This window comes from Hydra vulgaris, chromosome 03 (genome assembly GCF_038396675.1).
Source record: "Hydra vulgaris chromosome 03, alternate assembly HydraT2T_AEP".
In the NCBI taxonomy this organism is placed as follows: domain Eukaryota; kingdom Metazoa; phylum Cnidaria; class Hydrozoa; order Anthoathecata; family Hydridae; genus Hydra; species Hydra vulgaris.
Window position 1 is genome coordinate 24106581 of NC_088922.1, and position 24481 is coordinate 24131061.

A 24481-nucleotide genomic window follows, 5' to 3' on the forward strand; every position below is an offset into this window, starting at 1 on the left:
ATGTTATATAAAAAATTTACGCAAAAACTCGGTTGAGTTTTTGCGTAAACTTTTCGGGCTTAAAAGAGTTTGCTGTTTTGCTAGTACGAGGGTGATAATAGATTTAGATTAGCATTTATTCATTTGTGTTATATTGAAAAGGTTTGCAAGATTATTGATTATTGAAAAAATTATTGTTGAATCAATACATACAAATTAAATGCTGATAGATATATATTTCAAATACATCCATCAATTTCATATCTATCATTAAGTTTTTAGCATGCTTACGCTTGATTTTTAAAATAATTCCGCAAGCATGTTTTTGCAAGCCATAAATATTTTTAAGTTTTGGTGGTTGGGTACTTATCCATGATATGTTTGCATAACTGATGAAGCAATGAATATATTAGCTTGAAACTATGTTTATTGACGAATAGACGAACTCAATACATCATATCAACAAATCTGGTGATTTTAGACAAATTTTCATCAACAAGAATTTCTAGTTAGCATATCGTTTAAGATAATATAACCACCTAATGATGTTACAACGACCACCTAATGATGTTATCATAAACCACAACCAAGGAAATTAGCATCTACTGGTTAAGTTTCTTGTTGACATATCCGAAGACTTTTTTTCGGCTAAAACAAGATTTAAATGAAGAACTCTTAGATCCAAAGTCAGCTCTTTCACATCTGCAAAACGATTGCTACGCTACAGTTGCAATAAAAAATCATTGACACACTTGACTAGGCTTAAAATATATTAACTTAAAAAGAAAACATTCTGATTCAGGCATATAAAAATATATTTCAAAATGCAATTATTCGTTATAAATATAATAGTATAAAAAAAAATTATAAATTAAAAATTTTTTTTTTTCAAAATACAAAAAATATATAGAAATTTAAGAATAACTAAAAAGTATAAAATAAAAAAAAAATCATCAATTGTTTGAAATAAATACTTTAATATTATATTGAAGTATTGCTAAAATATATAAAAAAAATAATAATAATAAAAAATTCCCAGAAAAATTTATCAATTGAAGTAGAAACATTTACAGTTTCACAGATTCGTATATAACTTTTGCTTCTTCACTTTCTGGACAACAGACATTTTCTATAAAAAAAATATTAAATAACTAACAGTTTTTAAAATAAAATTAAATATTATAAAAACTCCAAGAGGAATTCATAAATTTAAATATTATAAAAACTCCAAGAGGAATTCATAAATTTAAATATTATAAAAACTCCAAGAGGAATTCATAAATTTAAATATTATAAAAACTCCAAGATGAATTCATAAATTTAAATATTATAAAAACTCCAAGATGAATTCATAAATTTAAATATTATAAAAACTCCAAGAGGAATTCATAAATTTAAATATTATAAAAACTCCAAGATGAATTCATAAATTTAAATATTATAAAAACTCCAAGAGGAACTCATAAATTTAAATATTATAAAAACTCCAAAAAGAATCCATAAATTTAAATATTATAAAAACTCCAAGAGGAATTCATAAATTTAAGTACAAATATTAGTTTCATACATTTACCACACCCACGAAATGTAGGACCCTAATACCAACACAAAAAACCATTAAAAAAAATCCTTTTAAAGGTTACATATATCATGTTAATTGATATGTAAAAGATTATATATACTATGCTAATTGATGTGGAACTATGCCACACATAATGTTGGTCCTAAGAAATTAAAAAAGAGTTCATATGAAATTTTATTTTATCACATAAAAACTTTTATTACATTAAAATAGCTTTGACGTTTTTTGACATTTTCAGTATTGATCAAATTATTCATCAAAAGTTCTTTATTTCCTTGAATGTTTTTCATAGTTTCATTTAGCATATATTTTATAACAATTTAGTATTGAACTTTGACTATAAATCTTTTTTAACAAATAAATTCATGACATATTAATCAATAATATTATAAAAATTAAAATGTGGAAACTCTAAAAAGTTTTTTTAAATACTACTGTTACTACTTTTTTTTATGAAATAATCCAAAATCAGATAATATCAGATAAGTCAGATAAGGTAGAATCGTTAAAACATAATCATTTTATGACATTAACAAAGCATATTTAGATGAGTTATAGTAGAAAGTGATCTTACACTATATCTCATGAAAAAATATCACTGCTAACATGAAGACAAAAAATCTTGATGTTGTCAGGGAGCCTCATCTATTAAAAAACATGCATAGACTCCAATGGTCCGAACATGAACACAAAACTATTGAGCAATGGTAAAGTAGTTTGGTTTGATGTGATATGTGTTCTTAGCATAAGATAAGCTACAAAAATTTTGTAGGTGGAAACATGATGACAGGTGGAAACGTGCTGACAAGAACTACATCATGAATGTGTCAAACCTACTGTTAAGCATAAAAGAAAGTTAAAAAAATGTTAAACTGTTGCTAGAGAAATAATTTACAGAATTATGGTATTATGGAACAACAGTTTCATGGAGCCCTTATTTATCATGCCAAGTTTATTTAGCATGGTATTTAGCATAGTAAATAATAGATACTCACATGTCTATTTAAGTCTAGAAACTATTAACATTAAGCACACCGCTAACCAAAACATATTCTTAAAAAACTTACTTGAAAATGGCAATTTCAATCACTTTAATATTATTGAGAACTCCTGACCAAAACTTTTCCAAAATAAAAAAAAATTATATTCAATATTTATAAAACAATATTTAGTACAATGTAGTTGCATTCAAATTTTGAATGCAACTACATTGTAAGAAAGAAGAAAAATTAAAGATTAAGTTGTGATTTTAAATTTCACAAAATAAATATCTAAATAATTGTTTGTTCAAAACATTTGTGAAATTAAAACACTCCTTACATCATTACTTTAAGGACTGAGAGATAAAAAGATAAAAAACATTCAATGTTGTAAAAATTTGGTTCAATGCTTATACAAATTTCCATAAAAACCTTTCGGAAGTAGGTATTAAAACATATACTAGAAATTTGATTCAAATTGTATTAATGTGCAAGGAAAGAAACTAAATGAATTAAAGGTTTTAGAGCATGATAGATATAGTGAAAGGATACAACTTTGCTGAATAGCAAATCAAGCGTAAATTACTTTTAGTTGATAAAACTAGAGGTGATAGCTTGTTTGAACAGCAACCATGATAGTATTTGTAGAAAAGAGAAAGAGATGCAATTTTTCAATGATTGGAGAGTGGCTCAAGCTAAGCAGATTGAGTAGGTCCACTTACATTTACAATGCGTTTTTGTACCTTGTCTAGAATAGAAAAAGCATCATTAAAAGAACAAACATGAATGCGGTAGTAGTGTAGTGGTAGAGCACTTGCCTAATAAGCCATAAGTTTAAAGTTTGATCCCCACCACATCCTGTAGTATCATGTTCAAATTGTTTCTTCTTTTATTTCTTCTCATTTAATGTCTCACATTCATGTAAGCTTTTCAAAAAGCATTTCTGTTTATCCCAAACATTATAAACATTATCATGTTTGTGTTTACTATAGATCTTTTAAATTTATTGTAATGAGTACTTCCCCAGACATTTTAACTTACCTTTAACAACTATAGTAAAGGTAAAAATATATTTATTTTCAAACTATATAATCTTAACACATATTTAAAATATTTAAAAACGCCTAAAAATGTTTAAGATGTTTTTAATTCAATGTATTGAATATTAACAATTTTAACTTTTGTAATTTTTACCTAAATTTAGTAATCGTAAAATTTTATGCATAACACTTTTTGAGTTAACGCAATATTTTATAGGGTCCTGTTACAGTTAAAATAACTATGTATTAATGAAAACTATATATATTTTTCAATGATGTGTTATTAAGAAAAGGTTTTGTTTTATTTATCATGGAAATATTTTTTGAGATCTTGCTTTCAATATATTTAATACAAGAACTCCAAGACAATATTTTATCTAAACCTACTATTTTATCTAATTCTTCTAGGAAGTATTTAGTTTTTAACCCTTTTTTAATTATTGTTAATATAATTATTAGGACCAATTTATATGTGAGATTGTCAAGAAGATCATTAATTTAGATAAGAATACAGTACCAATAGAAGTATTCAAATAAATAAAATTTTCAAAACACAATACACAAGAAGCTAAATTTGGCGCAAATATTTAAAAAATGCAATTCCAAAAAAAAAATTCCAAAAATATTGATGTTTATCTTGTGCTCAAGCGGCAAAATACCCTGAAAAATGCCCCAAACTGTTCCTAAATTACTTGGCTTTGAGCGCAAGGTAAATCTCAATGTTTTGTAAAAAAAAAATTTCTAATATGATCATAATGGTTTTAAGTTTTTTTAAAGATTGTTGTGTATCCTAGTCTTTTCATAATAATTGTTTATATTTAAAAATAATTTCACAAAAAAAATATTTCAGCGCAAATGCGCAAAAAAAGAACTTTGAGCAAATACGCAAAAAAAAAAAAGGATTTTTTTTGCATAAATTATGCGAAATTTTTATTATATTTTAAACAACACTTATGAAAAAACCAGGATACACAACAATCTAAATAAAAAATTTGGACCATTATGATCATATTAGAAAAAAAAATCTTACAAAATATTGAGATTTACCTTGCGCTCTAAGCCAAACAATTTGGGCATTTTTCGGGGTATTTTGCTGCTTGAGCACAAGGTAAACATCAATATTTTTCGAATTTTTTTTTGTAATTGCATTTTTTTAATATTTGCCCCAAATTCAGCTTCTTGTGTGTTCACGTTTTGAAAATTTTATTTTTTTGAACACTCCTAAGAACCAAGGATTGAAGCTTGAGGTACCCCAGAAGTAACTGAAAATGAAGAAGAGAGTTGGGTCTTGAGGATGACTTTAATACTACAGTTAGAAAGAAATGATTTAATAATGTCAAAAACTTTCCCAGGTGCACCATATGAAGCGAGCTTGTAGAGAAAACCAGCATGCCAAAATATATAAGTATATTATATATATATATATATAAAATATATATATATATATATATATATAATATATATATATATATATATATTATATATATATAAATATATTTAATATATATGTATATATATAATATATATATATATATATATATATATATATATATACATATTATATATATATATACATATATATATATATATATATATTATATATATATACATCATATATATATAAATATATACTATATATATATATATATTATATATATATACTATATGTATATTATATATATATATATATATATATATATATATATATATATATATATATATATATTTATATATATATATATATATATATATATATATATTTATATATATATATATATGTAAATTATGTTAGTGTATTTTACAAAGAGAGTGCCCAATGTTCTTAAAGAACAGAGCAATAATAAATTAGTAAAAAACACTTATCTAACTTTTATCTTCGACTTGAAGTTTCACCATTGCTGGATCATCAGGAAGAACTCTCCCTGATGATCCAGCAATGGTGAAACTTCAAGTCAAAGATAAAAGTTAGATAAGTGTTTTTTACTAATTTATTACTACTAATTTACTAATTTATATACATACATACATATATATATATATATATATATATATATATATATATATATATATATATATATATATATATATATATATATATATATATATAGATATAGATATATATATATATATATATATATATATATATATATATATATATATATATATATATATATATATATATATATATATATATATATATATATATATATATATATATATATATATATATACAATGGTGTGGAAAATATTAAGACCACCAAGAAAAAAGGCTTTTTTATTAGTTGAAACCCTTTTTTTAGATTCTAAAAAAGTGGCAGCACTGCTTTTTTATCATCAACATCCTGTGGGTGTGGCTGAGTATTGAAATTATTGATCTGAATTTGAATCTGTTAACTTTTATTGTAGAATTATGTGTTTTAGTGAACATTTGGTATATTTTGCTTTGTGAATTGTAAGTTGCGGACAAGTGAATATGTATGGTTCAAACCACCTTTAAGTAAATATTTGTTAGATTATTGCTGTTGATAGTGATATAGTTTAATATTTTTCTGATTTTAAATATGTGATTTTGATTATTTAAGAATTTTTTGTTGTCAGATTATATTATATTTTCAAATTATGGATAATGTTGCTGACCCTAGTCCAAGAAAGCGAGGCAAAGTTGAAGCATTATTAAAGTTGGAAACATTTTCACAACGGGAAATTGTCAAGAAATTAAAACGATTAAACTTTGGTTTTACATCTTCTCCAAGACATTCCACTTCAGGCCAAAAACTGGTCATGATGCCATGTGCAAGATGGGTTCTGCTTGCAAACTGTCGAAAAAACAGAAGAATGACCAGCAAGCAGCTCCAGGGTGTGCTGCAGGAGCACCAAATCAATGTCTCAATAAGTTGCGTTCGGAGATGTCTGATACAAGATGGATTTGTAGCACCTCAACTATGCAAAAAATCGCTCTTGACCAATGCTCAACAAACGCGACAGGCCATGGATCACAAAGATTGGACCACAGAACAATGGAGAAAGGTACCATTTTTTATATAAGAGCTCACAATCATGTACTCTAAGTTGAAGCAAAATCTAACATATTTTTGTAATAATGATGTTTAATATCATACATTAACCGCTAGTGCAACTATTTTATGTCCATAGGTATTGAACATTGTAGCAATGGTTATGTTTATTGCATGAATGCAAAATGAAGTGAACATGTAACCAGTGATTACAGGATGTTAATCTAATGTATGCTCAATACTTTTACAGTGTGTTTGTATTTTTAGGTTTGCTTCAGTCACGAGTCTATGTTCAAGATATTTGATGATAAATGTCAGTATGTGCGTCGTTATTCTGAGGAAGAATTCCAACCGCAATGTCTGGTGAAGACTGTCAAGCATCCTACCTCAGTAACGGTATGGTTGATAATAAGTTCTCATGGTGTAGGACCCCTTAGAATTTTTGAAGGCAGAATGGATCAACATCAATACATCAACATATTGGAGACAAAACTTCTACCTCAACTTCCAATTCATTTTGCTGATGGTGGTTTCATCTTCCAACAAGACGGCGCACCGTGTCATATGGCACGCTCTGTTACAAACTTTTTTAATTGTAATAATGCTCCTATCCTACCATGGACTGGTAATTCACCTGATATAAACCTGATTGAAAACTTGTGGATGATAGTCAAAAAGAGAATTGCCGACAGAAATCCAACAACAAAAGTCACATTGATTGAAGCGCTCATAGAGGTTTGGACACATGATCCAGAAATACAAGATATGTGTCCAAGACTGATTGATGGGATGCCTAAGAGGGTTGAAAAACTTATTGTAGCTAGAGGAGCATCCACAAAATACTGAACTAGGCTCATTTTATGACATTGTGTCTGTGTCTTAATAAGAAATATAAGAAAAATTCACTTTTTTGACAATGGTCTTAATAATTTTCACACCATTGTGTATATATATATATATATATATTATAAATAAAACTACATATTTTTTACAACTATTAGTTTCATAATAAATGCAAATATCAGGTAAAAATTCTGATTTTTTCTTGTTGAAAAATAATTCTGTACAAGAAAAAATGCGAATTAAACAAAAAAAAGCAAACTAATATCCAAGTGTTGCCATGAGAACATTTTGCAGGACAACCACAAACTAAAAGATCAGATTTTTCTAACGCATTTTTTCTTGTCCAGAACTATTTTTCCACGAAAAAAAATCAGATTTTTTACATGATGATTGCATTTAGCATGAAACTAATAGTTGTAAAAAATATGTAGTTTTATTTATGAAAAATATATAAATACAGCTCTGTTTTAACTTAATTTACTTTAATTCATCGAGCACTCTCCTAAAGATATATGCAAACCAAAATACATATACATATATATATATATATATATGTATATATATATATATATATATATATATATATATATATATATATATATATATATATATATATATATATATATAGATCTATAGTTTGTTGTCTTTGGGAAGAGCGGAAGGAAAAAAGTGATTCTTACGCCAACACATACGTCACTTTTAATTACTTTTGACTTTCGTCCAACATTTGCGTGTTGGACGAAAGTAAAAACCATTAATTTAATTACAAATAAATCGTTTTTTAAAAAAACCACAAAAACGCAAATTTAATTGACCAGAATGTTTTTAAAAACATTCTGAATGTTTTTAAAAATATTCTGAATGTTTTTAACAATATAAACAATGTTTTTATTTTAATTTTTTTTAATAAAATGTTTTTATTTTTATTTTTTTTAATAAAATGTTTTTATTTTTATTTTTTTTACTGTAAATCATGCGCGGAGTGTTGCTACATTAACTATCTTATAGCCTGGCTTGCAAGGGAGTGCTGCTACATCAACTGACAAATAGCCTGACTCGCAAGGAAGTGCTGCTACATCGACTGACAAATAGCCTGACCCGCAAGGGAGTGCTGCTACATCTACTATCTTTTAGCCTGACCCGCAAGGGAGTGCTGCTACATCGGCTGAGGGTTTGGTTGGGGCAGGCAGTCTATAAATTATTAAAAAAAATAATTCTGGTCTTGAATCTTAATTTTTACTTTTTGTCAACAAAATATGGAAAAAACTTTCGGACAACATCTAAGGGTTCTATATATATATATATATATATCAGCCCTCAGAATTAGGAAAAATATGGTCAGCAATAATTTGCCGACCTTAATATGTGTGAGGTCAGCATCAGGTTGGCAGAAAAAATATAAAACAAAGTTTGATCATAAAACATAAAAAGGAGGCGGCAATTTTTTGCCAAGCTCAAGCATTTCTAGGTGAACATTTTGGTCAGCGTAGCCAAATGCCAACCCTAATTCTGAAGGTTGATATATATATGTATATATTCAATAATTTCATATTTATATTCAATAATTTGCGTAAACATGAAGGTGAATGGATATTCTTTAAACGAAAAAATTAGAAATAGCAAAATATACTGTAATGATAATTAAGGATCTATTAGAAATGCATAAAAACACTTTAATAAAAATTTTTAACAAAAAGTTAAAAAAATAAAAAGTAAACATGCAAGAAGAAAAAATTAAAGAAAAAAAGAATGTTAAAGAAGTTGCAAAAATTTTTGCAAGAAGTTGCAGAATTGTGGAATGTGTTGATAAAAAATATGAAGTTGCAAGCGATAACACTACCAAAAAAAGCGAATAAACTGGCTAGTTTAGTTTGAGATTAGAAATAAACTCGCTAGTTCCAAAGATCCAATTAAACAGAGTAATTTATGATTTTTGGGAATTGAAGAAGATCATATTGAGATATGGGAAGAGAGTGAAAAAAAATTCAGAACTTTTTAAAATCAAAACTTGGTTTTAAACAAAATGTTGAAATTGAAAGAGCTTATAGAATGGGCATGATCAGCAATAACATTTTATAATTTTTTATAAAATTATAAAGTGATATTGCTTATCATTTCTCTACCCTTTTTACAGTAAATACTGTTTCTAAAATACTACCACAACAAAAATAAATCTTCATCAAACGCATTTTTAATGAATCAAATTTGAAATCAATCAATGATCAATTTACCCTTAATTACTTGGAAATATATATGTGTATATATATATATATATATATATATATATATATATATATATATATATATATATATATATATATATATATATATAGAGAGAGAGAGAGAGAGAGAGAGAGAGAGAGAGAGAGAGAGAGAGAGAGAGAGAGAGAGAGAGAGAGACTTTAAATGTGATGCAAACGTAGTCTATGACATACTCTACAATACCTTTTTTGATATTTGACACAAATTTTCCAAACAAAGAAATTAGTAAATCTAATAAAAGTTTGAAGTCACTGTGAATTAATAAGGACATCAGAAAGCCTTCAAAAATTAAACAAAAACTGTATATATTTCAAAATGAAAATGAAATTTTATACAAAAATTGCTCTAAGCAATTCAAAAGTCAGAAGAAAAAAAAAAGATATTTTAAAAATTTATCAGAATAACATAACACACATGGCAAATTTTAAGTGAAACTACATGCAATCGTAATTTAAATGTTCTTTGTCTAAAGTTTTCAAGTAAATGATAAAAATTACAAAATTGCAAGTGAATTGAATTAATTTTATGTATCTGTAGGACTAAATTTATCTAAAAACATTCTAGACATGTTAAACCCAAAAAATAATTATGTTTCCACTAACAATTACAGTAAACACCTGGTTATTCGAACCTCCTTGGGGAATTAGAATTTACTTCGAATAACCGAATTTTGAATGAAAGAAAATCTGCTTTAATGTGACCTATTCTAAGTTACTATCAAATTTTAACAAAAGAAGAGAGTAAAAAAGAAAAAAATCTTTGAAATAAGATGCTGTTAAAGTCTTTACCTTCTAAAAAACAATTTTAAAATAAAAAAATAAAATCTTAACAATTTATCAAAAACACTTATCAAAGGAATCATGCTTTCCAAAACTTTTTTTTGTCTCTTAGCTCCAAATTGACTGACCCTTAATGATTATGTTTTCTTAATGCTTAATCCAGTAAGTTAAAGTATTTTGAGGAGCACTAAACTTTTTGGGTACACTCTTCTGGTGCAATCAACCACTCTACAGGGTGGTTGATTGCACCAGACAACCCCCAGGGTACGAGCATGGTACTGCCTTCTTTCACATAGACACCAAATTAAAATTTTCATTGCACTACGTTTAATGTATTTAATTTTTTTATATTTTAATAACGTTATTTTTTTTACATATATACATACATATATTTTGATTACATTTGATTAAGTTATATTTTGAAATGCAATGCAATGGTATCTTGAGCCGAAAGAAAATTACGAATAATTGACAGGGTGTTAGACAAGGGGAGCAAAAAATTATTTTGAATAAAAGAAATTTCGAATAACTGATATATATTTGCATGAGTTTGTTAAAAAAAATTCACATAGAATAAAAATTGCTTCGAATAAGCGGGAAATTTGAATAAGTGCCAGTTCGAACAGCCGGGAGTTTACTGAAGTTTAAATGCTTTTCAAGTATCATTTGCAGAATTCAAAAGTGCCTTTATAAATGGAAACATAATCATTAATTCATACAATTACATAAAAGATATTCTATTTAAGGTTTTTAATTGCTTAATAAATCAAGGAATTTTTCCAGAACTACTGAAGGTAGCTAAACTCCTATATTCAAAGGAGGTGAAGAAGGTAGCTAAACTCCTATATTCAAAGGAGGTAAATAAGGTAGCTAAACTCCTATATTCAGATGACAAATCTTAGTAATTATCCTCAGTTAAATCTCAGTCTTCTCTGCTTTTTTCCAGAATTTGAGATTTAAATTTTATTTAACTGAATATTTAACCATTTTTCTGCAAATAATATACTCAATGATAGTCATAGACTATCAACTCTAATGAACACTTTCAACTCACTGGATGCATTACAGATTCCTTTGAAAAACCCCAATTTACTTTTTAGACATTTTTATAGACTTATGTAAAACTTTTGATATTATTGATCACAACATTCTCATAAAAAAACTGAAAAATTATGGTATCGCTGTCAACAACTTGTTAACATTATTGCATCTTTGTCTTCCAATGTTTCAGAAATATAATGTAGAGTTTCACAGGGTTCCATACTCAGATCAATATTATTTCTTATTTAGAATAATAATGTAGAATTATAGAATTATATAGAATTAATGATCTCTATAGAGCTCTAACCTTATAATAATGTTTGCTGATGATACTAATCTTTTTCTATTCCACAATAACATCAACAAATAATTTCATGATATGAATATTGAGCTGAAGAAAGTTTTGACTGGTTCAAATCAAATAAACTTCCGCTAAACAAACAAACATACAAAAAAAGATTTCCATTCATCAAGTTTCAAAAAAACATACTACCATGTAAAATACCTGTGCTTATCATTGATAACATTCATAAAAATAAGAGTACACAAATTTTTTAAGTGTTTTTATTAGTTCTCATCATATGTAACTCTTCATATCGTGCTAACGTAATCAACATCAGTCCTCCACTCAGCTTGTCGGAACAGTATCATTGCTCATAGTATCATTTATCACCTGGCAATAAAACTGACTTCCAGCATAAAATTATTGGTAACTATAAAAAAATAAATAAAGAACTCAATAAGATTGACTGGTCATTTATTTTAAAGACTTAAACGTAGAACAATGTTACCAACTATGGCTGAACAAATACAAAGAATGCTGTCTTCAATTCATCCCTTGTATGCCAAACAAACCATTCAAAAAAAAAACAACCATGGCAAAAAAAGAACTATTATCTCTGATTTGTCTTAAAAAATCACTCTGGGCTCGTAACGTCAGTTCAAAATAGAAAATCACATCCCTGAAACTAGAAACTAGAAAGTTTGTCTAAAATCATCATTCTTCACTGAAAACCTTTGAATTTGCTCTGACCAATGATAAACGCAACCCTAAAAGACTATTTTCATACATAAATAGTAAAAGCTCTATAACAAACCAGATCTCAACTATGTGAATTGCCAGTTTAAGTGAGATCATTAACTCCAAAAAAATTACAATAGCTAACTCACTTGACAATCAATTTCAAACAGTTTTCAGCAAAGAGTCATCCGATGACAATCTTCCCCACTTTGATCGTAGAACTAACATAATCTGCAACAGTATAGCATTCGACACTCAGGCCACTCTAATGGAACTCTCATCACTTGATATATCCAAATCACTTGGTGTAGACAATGTCAGTCTTACATTTTATGTGCTTGTTCTACTTCAATGTCTGCTCCACTTACTCTCATCTTTCAAAAATCATTTGACAATGGTGAAGTTCCAAGTTCATGGTCCAAAGCAAATGTAATGCCTTTATTTAAGAAGGGCTCCAGAAACGACCCATCAAACTACAGACCAATATCCCTCACCTCGATTTCATGTAAAATAATGGAGAAACTAGTAAAGAAAGCAATTATGCAGCATCTAAAATCAAACAATCTTTTATCAAATAGTCAACATGGTTTTTTAGAGAAAAAAGCATGCATTACAAATCTCTTTGGAAAAATGGACTTTTTGAGTGGAAATATGGCCAGAAAAATGTATGGAATTGAAGGGAATCTTCTCAATCGGATAAAAGTTTTTTTACTCAACAGGTCTCAACAAGTTATCCTTGGTGACACCTAATCTAATTGGTAACCTGTGACTAATCCAATTGGTTACCTGTGACAAGTGGGGTTCTGCAAGGATCAGTCTTGGGACCAATTTTATTTGTCATTTTCATCAACAATCTGCCAGATGTAATAAGCAAAGAAAACAGTTGTAAGGTCTTCACAGATGACACTAAAATTCTGAGCATTGTCAACTCTGTTGCTCAACTTAAACTCCAATCAGATATTGACCAAATTGTTTATTGGACCAAGTCTTGGCTCATGGAGCTAAATGTGAAGAAATGTAAGGTCATGCATTTTGGCCAAAAAATTTAACTTACTTTGAGTACTCAATAGAGAAATCAGGCCCTTGTTCGATAACAACTCGAACTACATTGGAAGCAACCACCTCTGAACGTGACTTGGGAATACAAATTACCAATGATCTAAAAGTAGAAACCCAATTCATCATTACCTCATGTAAAGCAAATCAAATGCTTGGCATCCTAAAACACACTTTTCAATCTTGTGATGCTTCCTTATGGAAACAACTATACTCCACCTAAGTCCGTCCTTTACTTGAGTTTGCAGTTCCAGCTCAGAACCCTCATTTTGTAAAGAATAAAAAAATTATTGAGCTAGTACAGCACAGAACCACAAAGACACCAGACAAACTGAAAAAATTATACTACAAGTTCAGATGTTTACAACTTGGCCTAACTCCTCTAGTCGACCATCATAAAGAAGGTGACCTTATTCAAAAATATAAGATTCATAATACCATTAATATAGTCAACTGGCTCTTTCCTCTTCTCACAATTCCACCAAGAGCAAATCACAGAGTGAGACTTCATGTGAAAAATATAGCAACAATTTAGCTCATTTTAACTTTTTTAACAACCGCATTGTCAATGCATGGAACATCTTACCAGATAAAGCAATCGATTCTCCGACTGTCAATAGCTTCAAAGCGAGCCTTGATAGACTCTAATGTTACTACAGCTCGTCCATCCAGAACAAAACATACAAATTTATTAAAAAGCCTAATCACTAAATATACCAGCGGTATTGTGAAGCAGTTCTGTTTCCTCTTCATAAATATATTTTACCTTTTTTAGTTTAACTATTCAAGTTTGCTTTATAATAATTTGATGCAATAAAAATGCGCTTCTAGTTTGCACAAGACAAAACAAAATCATAATTTACTTAGAATGTAATATGCTTTTTATATATTAATTTATAATATATGTTATAGTAAAATAAACCGATGGACTAAAGCAAAATGTAAAATGATTAAATGTATACATAGTGTGCAGTTTGGAAACTGATCATTATAGACTGTTTCAGGGGTCTGGCGCATTGCGGAATTTTCTTAAACATAAAGACTGCTAAAAGAAAAGGTAGTTATAATATTTTTATAGTAACGCAATGATTTAATTATTTCATTTAACTATCTTACTTAAGAAGAATTGTTTTAAATAGTTTAAACTTAAATTATATATTGCAAACTACGCAAAGCATGAAATGGTTATAAAAACATATTTACTTTTTTATTTATTATATAATTCAACTACCATTAGCTTTATTAGAATCTTGTTTGAAAAAAAACATAAATACTTAAATAAAGAATTATATTATAGGCTTTGATTAAATTAAAGAACGTTTGTTTCTTTACTAAAAGATCGTTAATAGTAAGTTGCTATTTTTTAAGTGTCACCTAATTTTATAAAAACATAGAAGAAAGAAGTTTAGAAACAATTTATTCTAAACATAATTTATTTTGTTTAACTTAATTTTTTTCTTTGTTTAGAATTTCTTTCTTTTTTTAGTTATTTTTTTAGTAGTTGTCTCCTGTCAAGTTAAGCTTTTTTGTGCTTTTTGAAATGTTCTCAAAGTGCACTCACTTCTGACCAAACCTGATTATAGCAATTCTTCCTGTGGGAGTACCCATAAAATAAGTTAAAGCCTCCTAATTGTCAGCAGAAGCATGTAGCATGTCTTATTAATTTAAAAGATTATTATACTCATGCTAAGTCTTATTTAGCATGAACATTCTTAACATTTATGAAGTTAATATTTTCAACATACTTTGATTTATGTTTAAATGCAAAATTAACTTGTGTCTAGTTTTTTTTTGGTGATTTATATTTATGTAAAAAACAAAAAAAAAATATATATTATGAAATAATAACTTTATATGACAACCAAAATATAAATCAAATATTGGCAAATCTTGCATTCTATTTTGTGGAGCATTTTTATTGGACAAAATAGTTTTGAAAATTTTTCATTTTACTTGCGAATAGAGTTATTGTTAATTAAAAAAAAACTAAAAGCAATTATTTTTACTATTGATAACATATTCCTATCAGGCAACCAAAAAAGTTCGTGCTGTTTTGCAGATCCATAAATAAATACACATAAAAACAGTTTTAATAAAGTTTATTCTAAAAAATAGTCTCCTTCAGCAAGAATAACTTTCTCCCATCGTGAAACAAGCTGGTATATTCCATTTTTATAAAAGTCTTGAGTTTGGTAGCTAAAAAATTGAATTAACTCATTTTCGAGATCTTCTCTATTTTGAAACTGTCGATTCCTCATATGATTATCCAGGGCCAAAAACAGGTGATAGTCGCTTGGCGCAAGGTCTGGTGAATAGGGAGGGTGAGGTAGAATCTCCCATTGTAAACGTGCTAGAGTTTCCTGCGTGATTTTTGCGGTGTGCGGTCTGGCATTGTCCTGGTGGAATACAACACCTTTTCTGTTTGCCAAAGCTTGTTTTTGGTGAAGAGCAACCGAAACTCTGTCCAATTGGGCTGAGTATATCTCAGCAGTAATGGTTTGTCCACTTGGTAGCAGCTCATAGTGAACAATACCTGCTGTAGTCCACCATACACACAGTAAACCCTTTTGTTGGTGAATGCTTGATTTAGGAGTCATCGGTACTGGATCGTTGCTGGCTAGCCAATGATATGTTTGTTGTTTGTAGCAGTACATAATCCATTTTTCGTCGCACATCAACATCCGGTCAAAAAATGGCACTAAATTGTGACGGGAAAGCAATGAAGAACAAATGGTTAAGCGCTGTAGCTTGTTTGTTTCACTCAACTTATAAGGTACCCATTTGCTCAACTTCCAACATTTTCCAAGTTGGTGCAAATATAAACGAATAATTTTATCACTCACATTAAATTTTAAGGCAAGGTCCTGACATGTTTGACTGGAGTCCTGCTCAATTGCCAGCTTGATATCCTCGTTGTTTACGATGGATGGTCTTCCAGATCTTGGTTCATCTTCAAGGTTTTCATTTCCAGAAGAAAAGTTTTTAAACCCGTCCGTTCTGCTATGGTACCTTCCCCAAAAGCAGCGCATATTTTACGACAAGCTTCTGCAGCTTTGGTTCCAAGTTTGAACTCATTAGTAAACAGGCGGGAATTATCGCATCTGACACAGCCATACTCCACTTAAGACTTTTAAATTTAAAAGGCACTAATAAAACTTATGAAACACACTGATTGATTCTCCTTAAAACAAGCTTTAATTTATATGCAAAATCATCCCCCCCCCCCACAACCAGTTTTCCTAATACATTTCTTAGAAATAGGCAATTAGAATAAACCGCACCAACTTTTTTGGTTGCCTGATATATTTTTGAATATTTACTTTTAATTGTTCTTTGAAATATTTAAATATTTTATTTTTAAAGAAAAATTTATTTAAACATTTTTTGACCATAACTGTTTGATATGATTATTTTACATTTTTATTTAACTTGCAATTTTAGTTCTTAATAATAATAATTTAATTGAAACTCTAGTGGTTCTCAATGGCAAGACCTTTTTAAGTTTGTTTATTAGAATATACTGTAAACTTAAATAAACAGCAAACAATTATATTTAAACTAAAAACAAACTGCATATACAGTAATTATAATACCTAGTTCCGATTTAAAGGATGGATTTGACTGAACACTTGATGATTTAACTAATGAATCTGTTTGCTTAATAAATGACTCAATTTCCTCCTGAGAATTTGAATCTTTAACCTCCACATTATTTAATATATTTGAAGACCCTTCTTCAATTTCTGCATCTATAATCAAATAAAAATAAAATACAAAAAATTCAAATTAAGAAAATATGTATATGATATTGTTGGTGGAGGTAAAAGTCACTATATACAACTTTAATGAAAACTGAGTTAAATGTAACTTAAGAAATTTTTTTTGACATCTTATAATATCAAAAACTTCAAGAAATAAAAATTAAAAATTTTCAAAAACAGCTTGGTATGTAAACATTAGTGTTTTTATCATTTTGGTCATCATTTAACTTAAAGAAAGATTATAAACTTTTGATTCATATAGATGTTCTTGCTTGAAAAATTATGAATGCAATAAATATTTTGCATTTCAGTTTGTTTTCCAAGAGCCACTAAAAGTTAAACAATCTTAATACAAAGATACTTCTAGTCTAACCAAATTGGAATTCCAATTTTCTAAAAACACACCCTAAAACATTTCTTTAACTTTTGCTGTCAATACATCAATTGTTAATTATGAAGTGTCTTCTGATGATTTAATATTACTAGCTAATCCCCTATATAAAAATATGTTATGGATGTATGTAAAATACTGAGAAAATTGGAAATTAAATATTTGATTTTCAAAATACATTAAAATTACATTAATGAGTCGTTATAACAATTTTGAGTAGTCAAATCTTTTTGGCCATATATATATATATATATATATATATATATATATATATATATATATATATATATATATATATATATATATATTATATATATATATATATATATATATATATATATATATATATATATATATATATATATATATATATATATATATATATGTATAGATGCAAACAATTTAATTATTATAGATAATTATTTATAAATGCAAAATATAAGTGCTGGCAACACACTAATTAATCACATTTTGCGTGGGTGATTGCATATTTATCAATCAACAGGAAAATATCTTGTATGCTCTATATACAATAGGAAATAAATATCTTATATACTCTATATACAATAATATCAACGTACATTGTAACTCAATCATTATTATCTTAGAGTAAAACTTGGTAAACATGCACAAACACAATCTTTAATGGCAGATAATAAGTCTGAACAAATGATTGCATGTTTAAAGGCGCATAAGACAACTGTTCATGATTTCATTCAGCGTATCAAGTTACCAGATGACATCAATCCAGAAAAAAACAGCAGAAAACTAAGATCTTCTACTACAAAAACCATAAACATGATGACCATTTGTCTTTGAAAGACATACGCTTCCGGGCAAGCCTTTTGTTGGCATAGTCACATTTTTAGCCAACGACATTAACATTTTTTTAATTTTTTTAAAATCATTATTTAAATTGCTAAATATTAGATTAATTCATTGCTTCTGGATTAACTCATTGCTTCATCAGTTATGCAAATATATCATAAGCAAGTACTCAACCATCAAAACTTAAAAAAATTTATAGCTTACAAAAATATGCCTGCAGAATCATTTAATCTAAAAATAAGCCTGAATGCACTAAACCTATAATGAAAGATATGAAAATGATGGATATTTTTGAAATAAATATCTATCAGCATTTAATTTTTATGTATCGATTCAACAATAATCTCTCTCATGAAAATCTTAACAACAAGTTTGAAATAAATATAAATGAAAACTGTTATCTAAGAGCAAATATAAGTAACATATATAAACTGCCTCAAAACGTTAATAAATATACTGAATATAGCATTGCATATCGAGGTTCAAATATATGGAATATCTTTCAAAAAGGATTTAAATGTATGGCAAAGTCATTAAGTTCATTTAAGTTTCAAATTAACAAAGAAATTTTTGTTTTAAATAGTTTTAAATAAACAATTGTTTTGTTTTAAATAATTCATTTTTTATCTGAAAAATATTTAATTCATTTTACACATTATCTTGTGTTTGCATTTTTAAATTTAAAATTTGAACACGAATGAAATCTTCTTCGATGCCTTCAGTGCGATATATTTACTTAATTTTATTTATATATTTTTTTGTATTTTTGCAGAGACCATGGCCAAATATGCCAAGAATAAACTAGAAAATTGCGTTGGAGATATCCTGAAAAGAGTACCAGATAGAAAAGGCTAAAAACTAAACCCCGACAACAGTTTTTAATCTTGTGCATATAGTAATCCAATACTCTTGTTTTAAATTCTTTATCTAAAAATATTTAATACATTTACACATGATCTTGTGTTTGAGCTTTAAATTTAAAATTTTAATACAAATCTTTTTTGATGCCCTGAGTGTGACCACTGATATACTCATCATGTAAATTTGTCAATATATGTAAAACTTCATTTTTCCACTTTTCAAAAAGTGTCTGTAAATAACCTTAACGCTCGCAAGCAATAGATCCACGCAACTGTAGCAAATAATATCTTAATAAAGCATACATTCTATTTTCGTTTTCTCAATGATTAGTTCATATATCATAACATACATTTTCACCCGTTTGCAAATAACAAGATTATTCTTTTCACCAAGGAGAAAAATTTTTCACTAATTTAAAGACGACTCCCTTCAACTCAATTTTATTTTCAACCATTTTCAATCTTTATTAAATTCCAAATTTTTATTAAATAATTCATATATGTCCAATTAAGAGAAATTACATGTTTTGCAACAAAAAAACAAAAAATATTATTTTATTTCATTTATAACAAAACATGTAAAAAACAAACTAAATTAAAATAGCATTTGATTCATCGCATTCAAAAGCTTCTTTTAAATCATCCATTGTGAAATATGACACCATTTACAGCTTGTTATAAGTTCTGTGTGAAAGGCACGTTCATAACTTTTCAAAAAAAATCAAGCATATATGTGTATTCATAGTCAAGCTCAAATATACCAAATCACACAAAACGTCAAGTTCATTTTTCAGAAAATGTGCTACAGCTATATTACGAAGAAAATTTTTTTTATCTATAAGTATTTTAATTAAAAATACCATTTAAATCCTCTTCATCTGGTAAAGTTAACTATTTTTCCTGATACATTTAAAGCATACTTAATAACACATTCAAAAGCTTTCTTAGTTGAAGTCATTTTTTCTATTGTCTCCTTCAATCGCTATTAAAAAAATATTATTTGAAGACTAATAAAACAGTATTACTATAATTACTAATTAAAAGAAAAAAGAAAAAAAAAAAAAAAAAAAAAAAAAAGAGAATCAAATTTGCACGGTTTTGAGTGCTATGAAGAAACCTAGAAAGACTATGGCATGAAATGTTGCCAAAATTTAATATTTAAAATAAGCTGAAGAAAAGTTTAAAATAAAGAAGCATATTAGTAAGAAAAAACTAGTTTAAAATTTAATAAAAAGTTTAATGAAGGATTAACCTGTTTGGAAAAATTAGTTATGATAAATATGATAATTAACTATGATAAATATGATAATTAATATAGAAAACTATGATAATCACAGAAAATAGTTTGACTTGACTTAAGAAGCTCAATTCAATGCCTGGTTATAAGTGAGAAAATTATTTATAAAAAAAAGGCTTAAGTAATAATGTAATGAAAATGTTTTTTTTACTAATAAACATAAATAACAATCATAAAAATGATTATATTTTACCAATATATATTTTTTAATACTTATTACATTTTTAGATGTGATTTATGATTTCTAAAGTTCAAACAAGTTTTAAAGTTCAAGTAACAATCCTAGCAATACTCTTGTACCTTATATCATATTAAAGTCATAAATATTTATGTACATTTTGAAAAAGTGCATGCACACAAATTTAAATCTGCCTTCATACATGTTATTTAAAAATATTTAAAAAAATTGCTTTTCTTTATTTTCTTTATTCTCAGTTTTTCTAAAGCCAACACTATTCGTGCAAGTGTGAAAATGTATTTTCAAAATGCATAAATGACTTACCAAAACCTTCTGCAAAAGTTTTCTGTCTTTGTAAAATCTTTTTTAACTCAGAAACACTTTCTTCAACTGAGGTTGATGACTGAAAGCCAGATGCTTTTCGTAGTTTCACTGTTGCAAATTCAGGCTGTTTTTCTGTAGCATCTGCTTTCTCTTTTTGGTTGGGTTGGGTTGAACGCATGTTTGTCTATAAATATGAATTTGTTATTTAAATAAGCGTATTCCTGATAGAAGACAAATTTCTTTAGCAGTAACTATTTTATTATTTTTAAAAGCCTAAAAATAGTTTAAACTTAAGGCCAAACCAAAATGATGATATTTGATTCTTAAAAGAAATGATAACTGATTTTTAAAATTAATTAATTTATTTTGTTTGAAAATTTTGAATTTTGAAAAAAAAACCCATTCTTTTATGCTTTATTAAAAACAATACCTAAACTTAAAAAAATCTGTAAAACTTATTGGAAAAATCACACACTAGCCTGCTACAATCAATTAAATGGCCTATCTATTAAACACCATTAATTAAACACCACACATCTACTCCATATTAAATAACTAGTTTTACAAATAAATAATCAAATCTTTAAAACTAGATGTTGGATGATTCTTTGTGGTAATACTTTAAGTAGTGACAATTTTACTTAACAAATAATAAAAATCTGTAAAAAAATGCAGTGTAAGACTTGCTCATTTAGGTTCCATTTACAACTAACTTAATTCTGAAACTAACTTTAAAATATTCCTTGAAATGAATTACAAATAGGATTACATGCATTTATTTTAACTAATTGATTATCTATAAAAAAAAAGCAACCAATAATCCGGCTAACTCTCCCATAGCTGACACATTCTCATCTTGATTGTTAGCTTTCAATGGCTGTAAATAAATTTTTAAATTAATTATCTCATATATTAACAGTGTTAAAATAAAAGACAAAGTAAAAATGAATTAATAATTCTAACCGAAGCAACGGAACGCAGTTTTACTCCTTTTTTTATTCGATCAACCATATCTTCCATGGCTTTACGCCGAGCCTCCTCATTTTCTGTAAAACAAAAAATTATGAACAATTTTTTTAACATTTAATTATAAACGCAACTTAACACAAAAAATGTTTCTCAAGATAAAATGTTTTTTAAAACAGCATAATTTTGAGCTAAAGTTTTTTAAACTGAAAACATTATTCTTTTAAAAATTAAACCATTAAAAACACAGACCATCAACTTCAACATCCTTAGTTTTCTTTTTTTTACCAACCTTGAAAAACAATTTTCTAAAAAATTATATTAAAAATTATTTTTTATGATAAAAAATGAACTAGTAAATAAATAATGATAAAAAAATCAAATAATTTAACGAATAAAAAAAACAAAAAAAAACGAGTAAATTAATGAAAGACAAAAATACTAGTTAAATAAATGAGAAAATTTTTAAAATTTATTGAAAAATAAATAGTTTAAAAAAATATTTATGTGTATTTAACTGTATACACATTAGACAGCCTTAAAATTCATTAATTAAATTTAAACTACTTACCTAATAATAGGAGCAGCTATTGGTGGCGGTGGAGGGGGTGGAGGGGGTGGAAGGAACTGTATTTGACTTGTGCCTTCCAATTTTTTTTCCAAAGATGAAATTCTTCCAAAGAGTGTTGAAACTAAAATAAATATATTTTTAATGAAGTTAAAATATAAAATTTATACTAATTTTTAATATTAAACAAAAAAAAAAGAAAAAAAGAAACAAATACGAAATAAAAATAAATCCCAAAATTACCCACTGGGCTGAGTTTTTTTTAAAAAAAAACAACAGATTTTTGCCAACCCTAATTATCGTTCATTGTTTTATATGCCTATATTACTATTCATTGTTATATATTCATCAACTTGATAACTTGAAAACCAATTCAAGGGTTTTTCCGTAGTACAACATCTGATTTTTTATATCAAAAGATAACCAATGGTTAGTTTTAAAGTTAGGTTAGTTCAGCAAATACATTTGAAAGATGGTTAGTAACCATCTTTCAAATGTATTTGCTGACAATGAAATTTTTTAAAGTCTCCAGTAAGGTAGCTTTCAAAATACTTTGAAAGCCTCATTAAAACGTGGTATTACTCTGGTAAAAAAACTACATTTTTTTTTTTTGAAAAAACTTTCTCTATTTTTATTTCAAAAAACTAGGGTTTGACGGCAAAAATTGATTCACCTTAGGAGCCTCAAGGGTGTAAAGCCCTGACCTTAGCCACCGCTCGGTAGATGTTTTATGATTTTTAAAATCCTATTTCCTAAAGAAAAATTCAAATAAGTGAAAGAAATATTGAAAAAAAATTAATAAAGTATAAATATTGTTCCTAATTTAAATTTTTTGAAAGCTTTTGTTATTAGGCGCAATTAATTTTTTTTATACTTGACTTTGATTGATTTTTTTATACTTGGATATTTTGTGTTTTGTGATTTCATATAAGTTAAATAAAATATTTCTCCTTATTCAATTTTTTTACAAAAATTCAATAACCAGTTAAAACTGTTTTTTTTTGAATTTTAAAATTTGAAAACCAGTTTTTCAAAAAGTCAGTTTTGTACAAACACTACAAAAAACTATGAAATTACACAATCAAGAGAAAACTTTTGGGAGATCTTTTAGAAGATCAAGAAGAAAGATGTTAATAAGCAAACGACAATAAAAAACTAAAAAATATTAAAATAACTTTTTATAAAGTTACCTTCGCGCTCTGCATTTAATGCTCTTGTTTTGGCTTCTTCAAGTTGTTTTTGTGTAAGATCTAGCTCATCCATTAACAAGGATACTTTATCTTGTAAAACTAAAACATAAAGTTTATTTAAGATCATTTCTATTATCATCATCATCAGGCCAGTACCTAAAATTTTTATGTGTGGGGGAAAGGAGAGGGGGATAGTAGTTTTTGAAGAATAAAGACTGTTTTAAGTTTTAGATTACCAAAAAAATTTATTGCAAGATTGTCATAATAACATTTACAGCTTTTTTTGCAGCTTTGATTTCATTATTACTTTTGTATGCATTTTTTTTTTTTTTTTTTTTTTTTTGATTTGACCATTTATTCATTGGGGCATGGTAGCTGACATCTTTACATAATAGCATGGTAGCTGGCATCTTTACAAACCCATTTTATAAATATTCTTCTCTATAAACACGCTTGCAACTTTTTAATATTTTGGGCAATTTAATCTTTTGCTTTGGCATTTTTATAACATTTTTCTATAT

General features: G+C 27.1%; 1 protein-coding gene across 1 annotated transcript in view; it reads right to left on the bottom strand.

Moving 5' to 3' along the window:
- Positions 1-932: 932 nt before the first annotated feature.
- The window catches only part of LOC100205434 (shootin-1), a 51815-nt gene continuing 28266 nt past the window's right edge, over positions 933-24481 (bottom strand). The window contains exons 12-19 of the mRNA XM_065792716.1: positions 23961-24059; positions 22774-22894; positions 22455-22510; positions 22200-22282; positions 22051-22113; positions 21237-21420; positions 17191-17346; positions 933-1108 (exon numbers count right to left, since the gene is read on the bottom strand). Of these exons, the coding sequence (XP_065648788.1) occupies positions 1047-1108; positions 17191-17346; positions 21237-21420; positions 22051-22113; positions 22200-22282; positions 22455-22510; positions 22774-22894; positions 23961-24059 (824 nt within the window). The 3' untranslated portion in view covers positions 933-1046. The remainder of the gene's footprint in view (positions 1109-17190; positions 17347-21236; positions 21421-22050; positions 22114-22199; positions 22283-22454; positions 22511-22773; positions 22895-23960; positions 24060-24481) is intronic.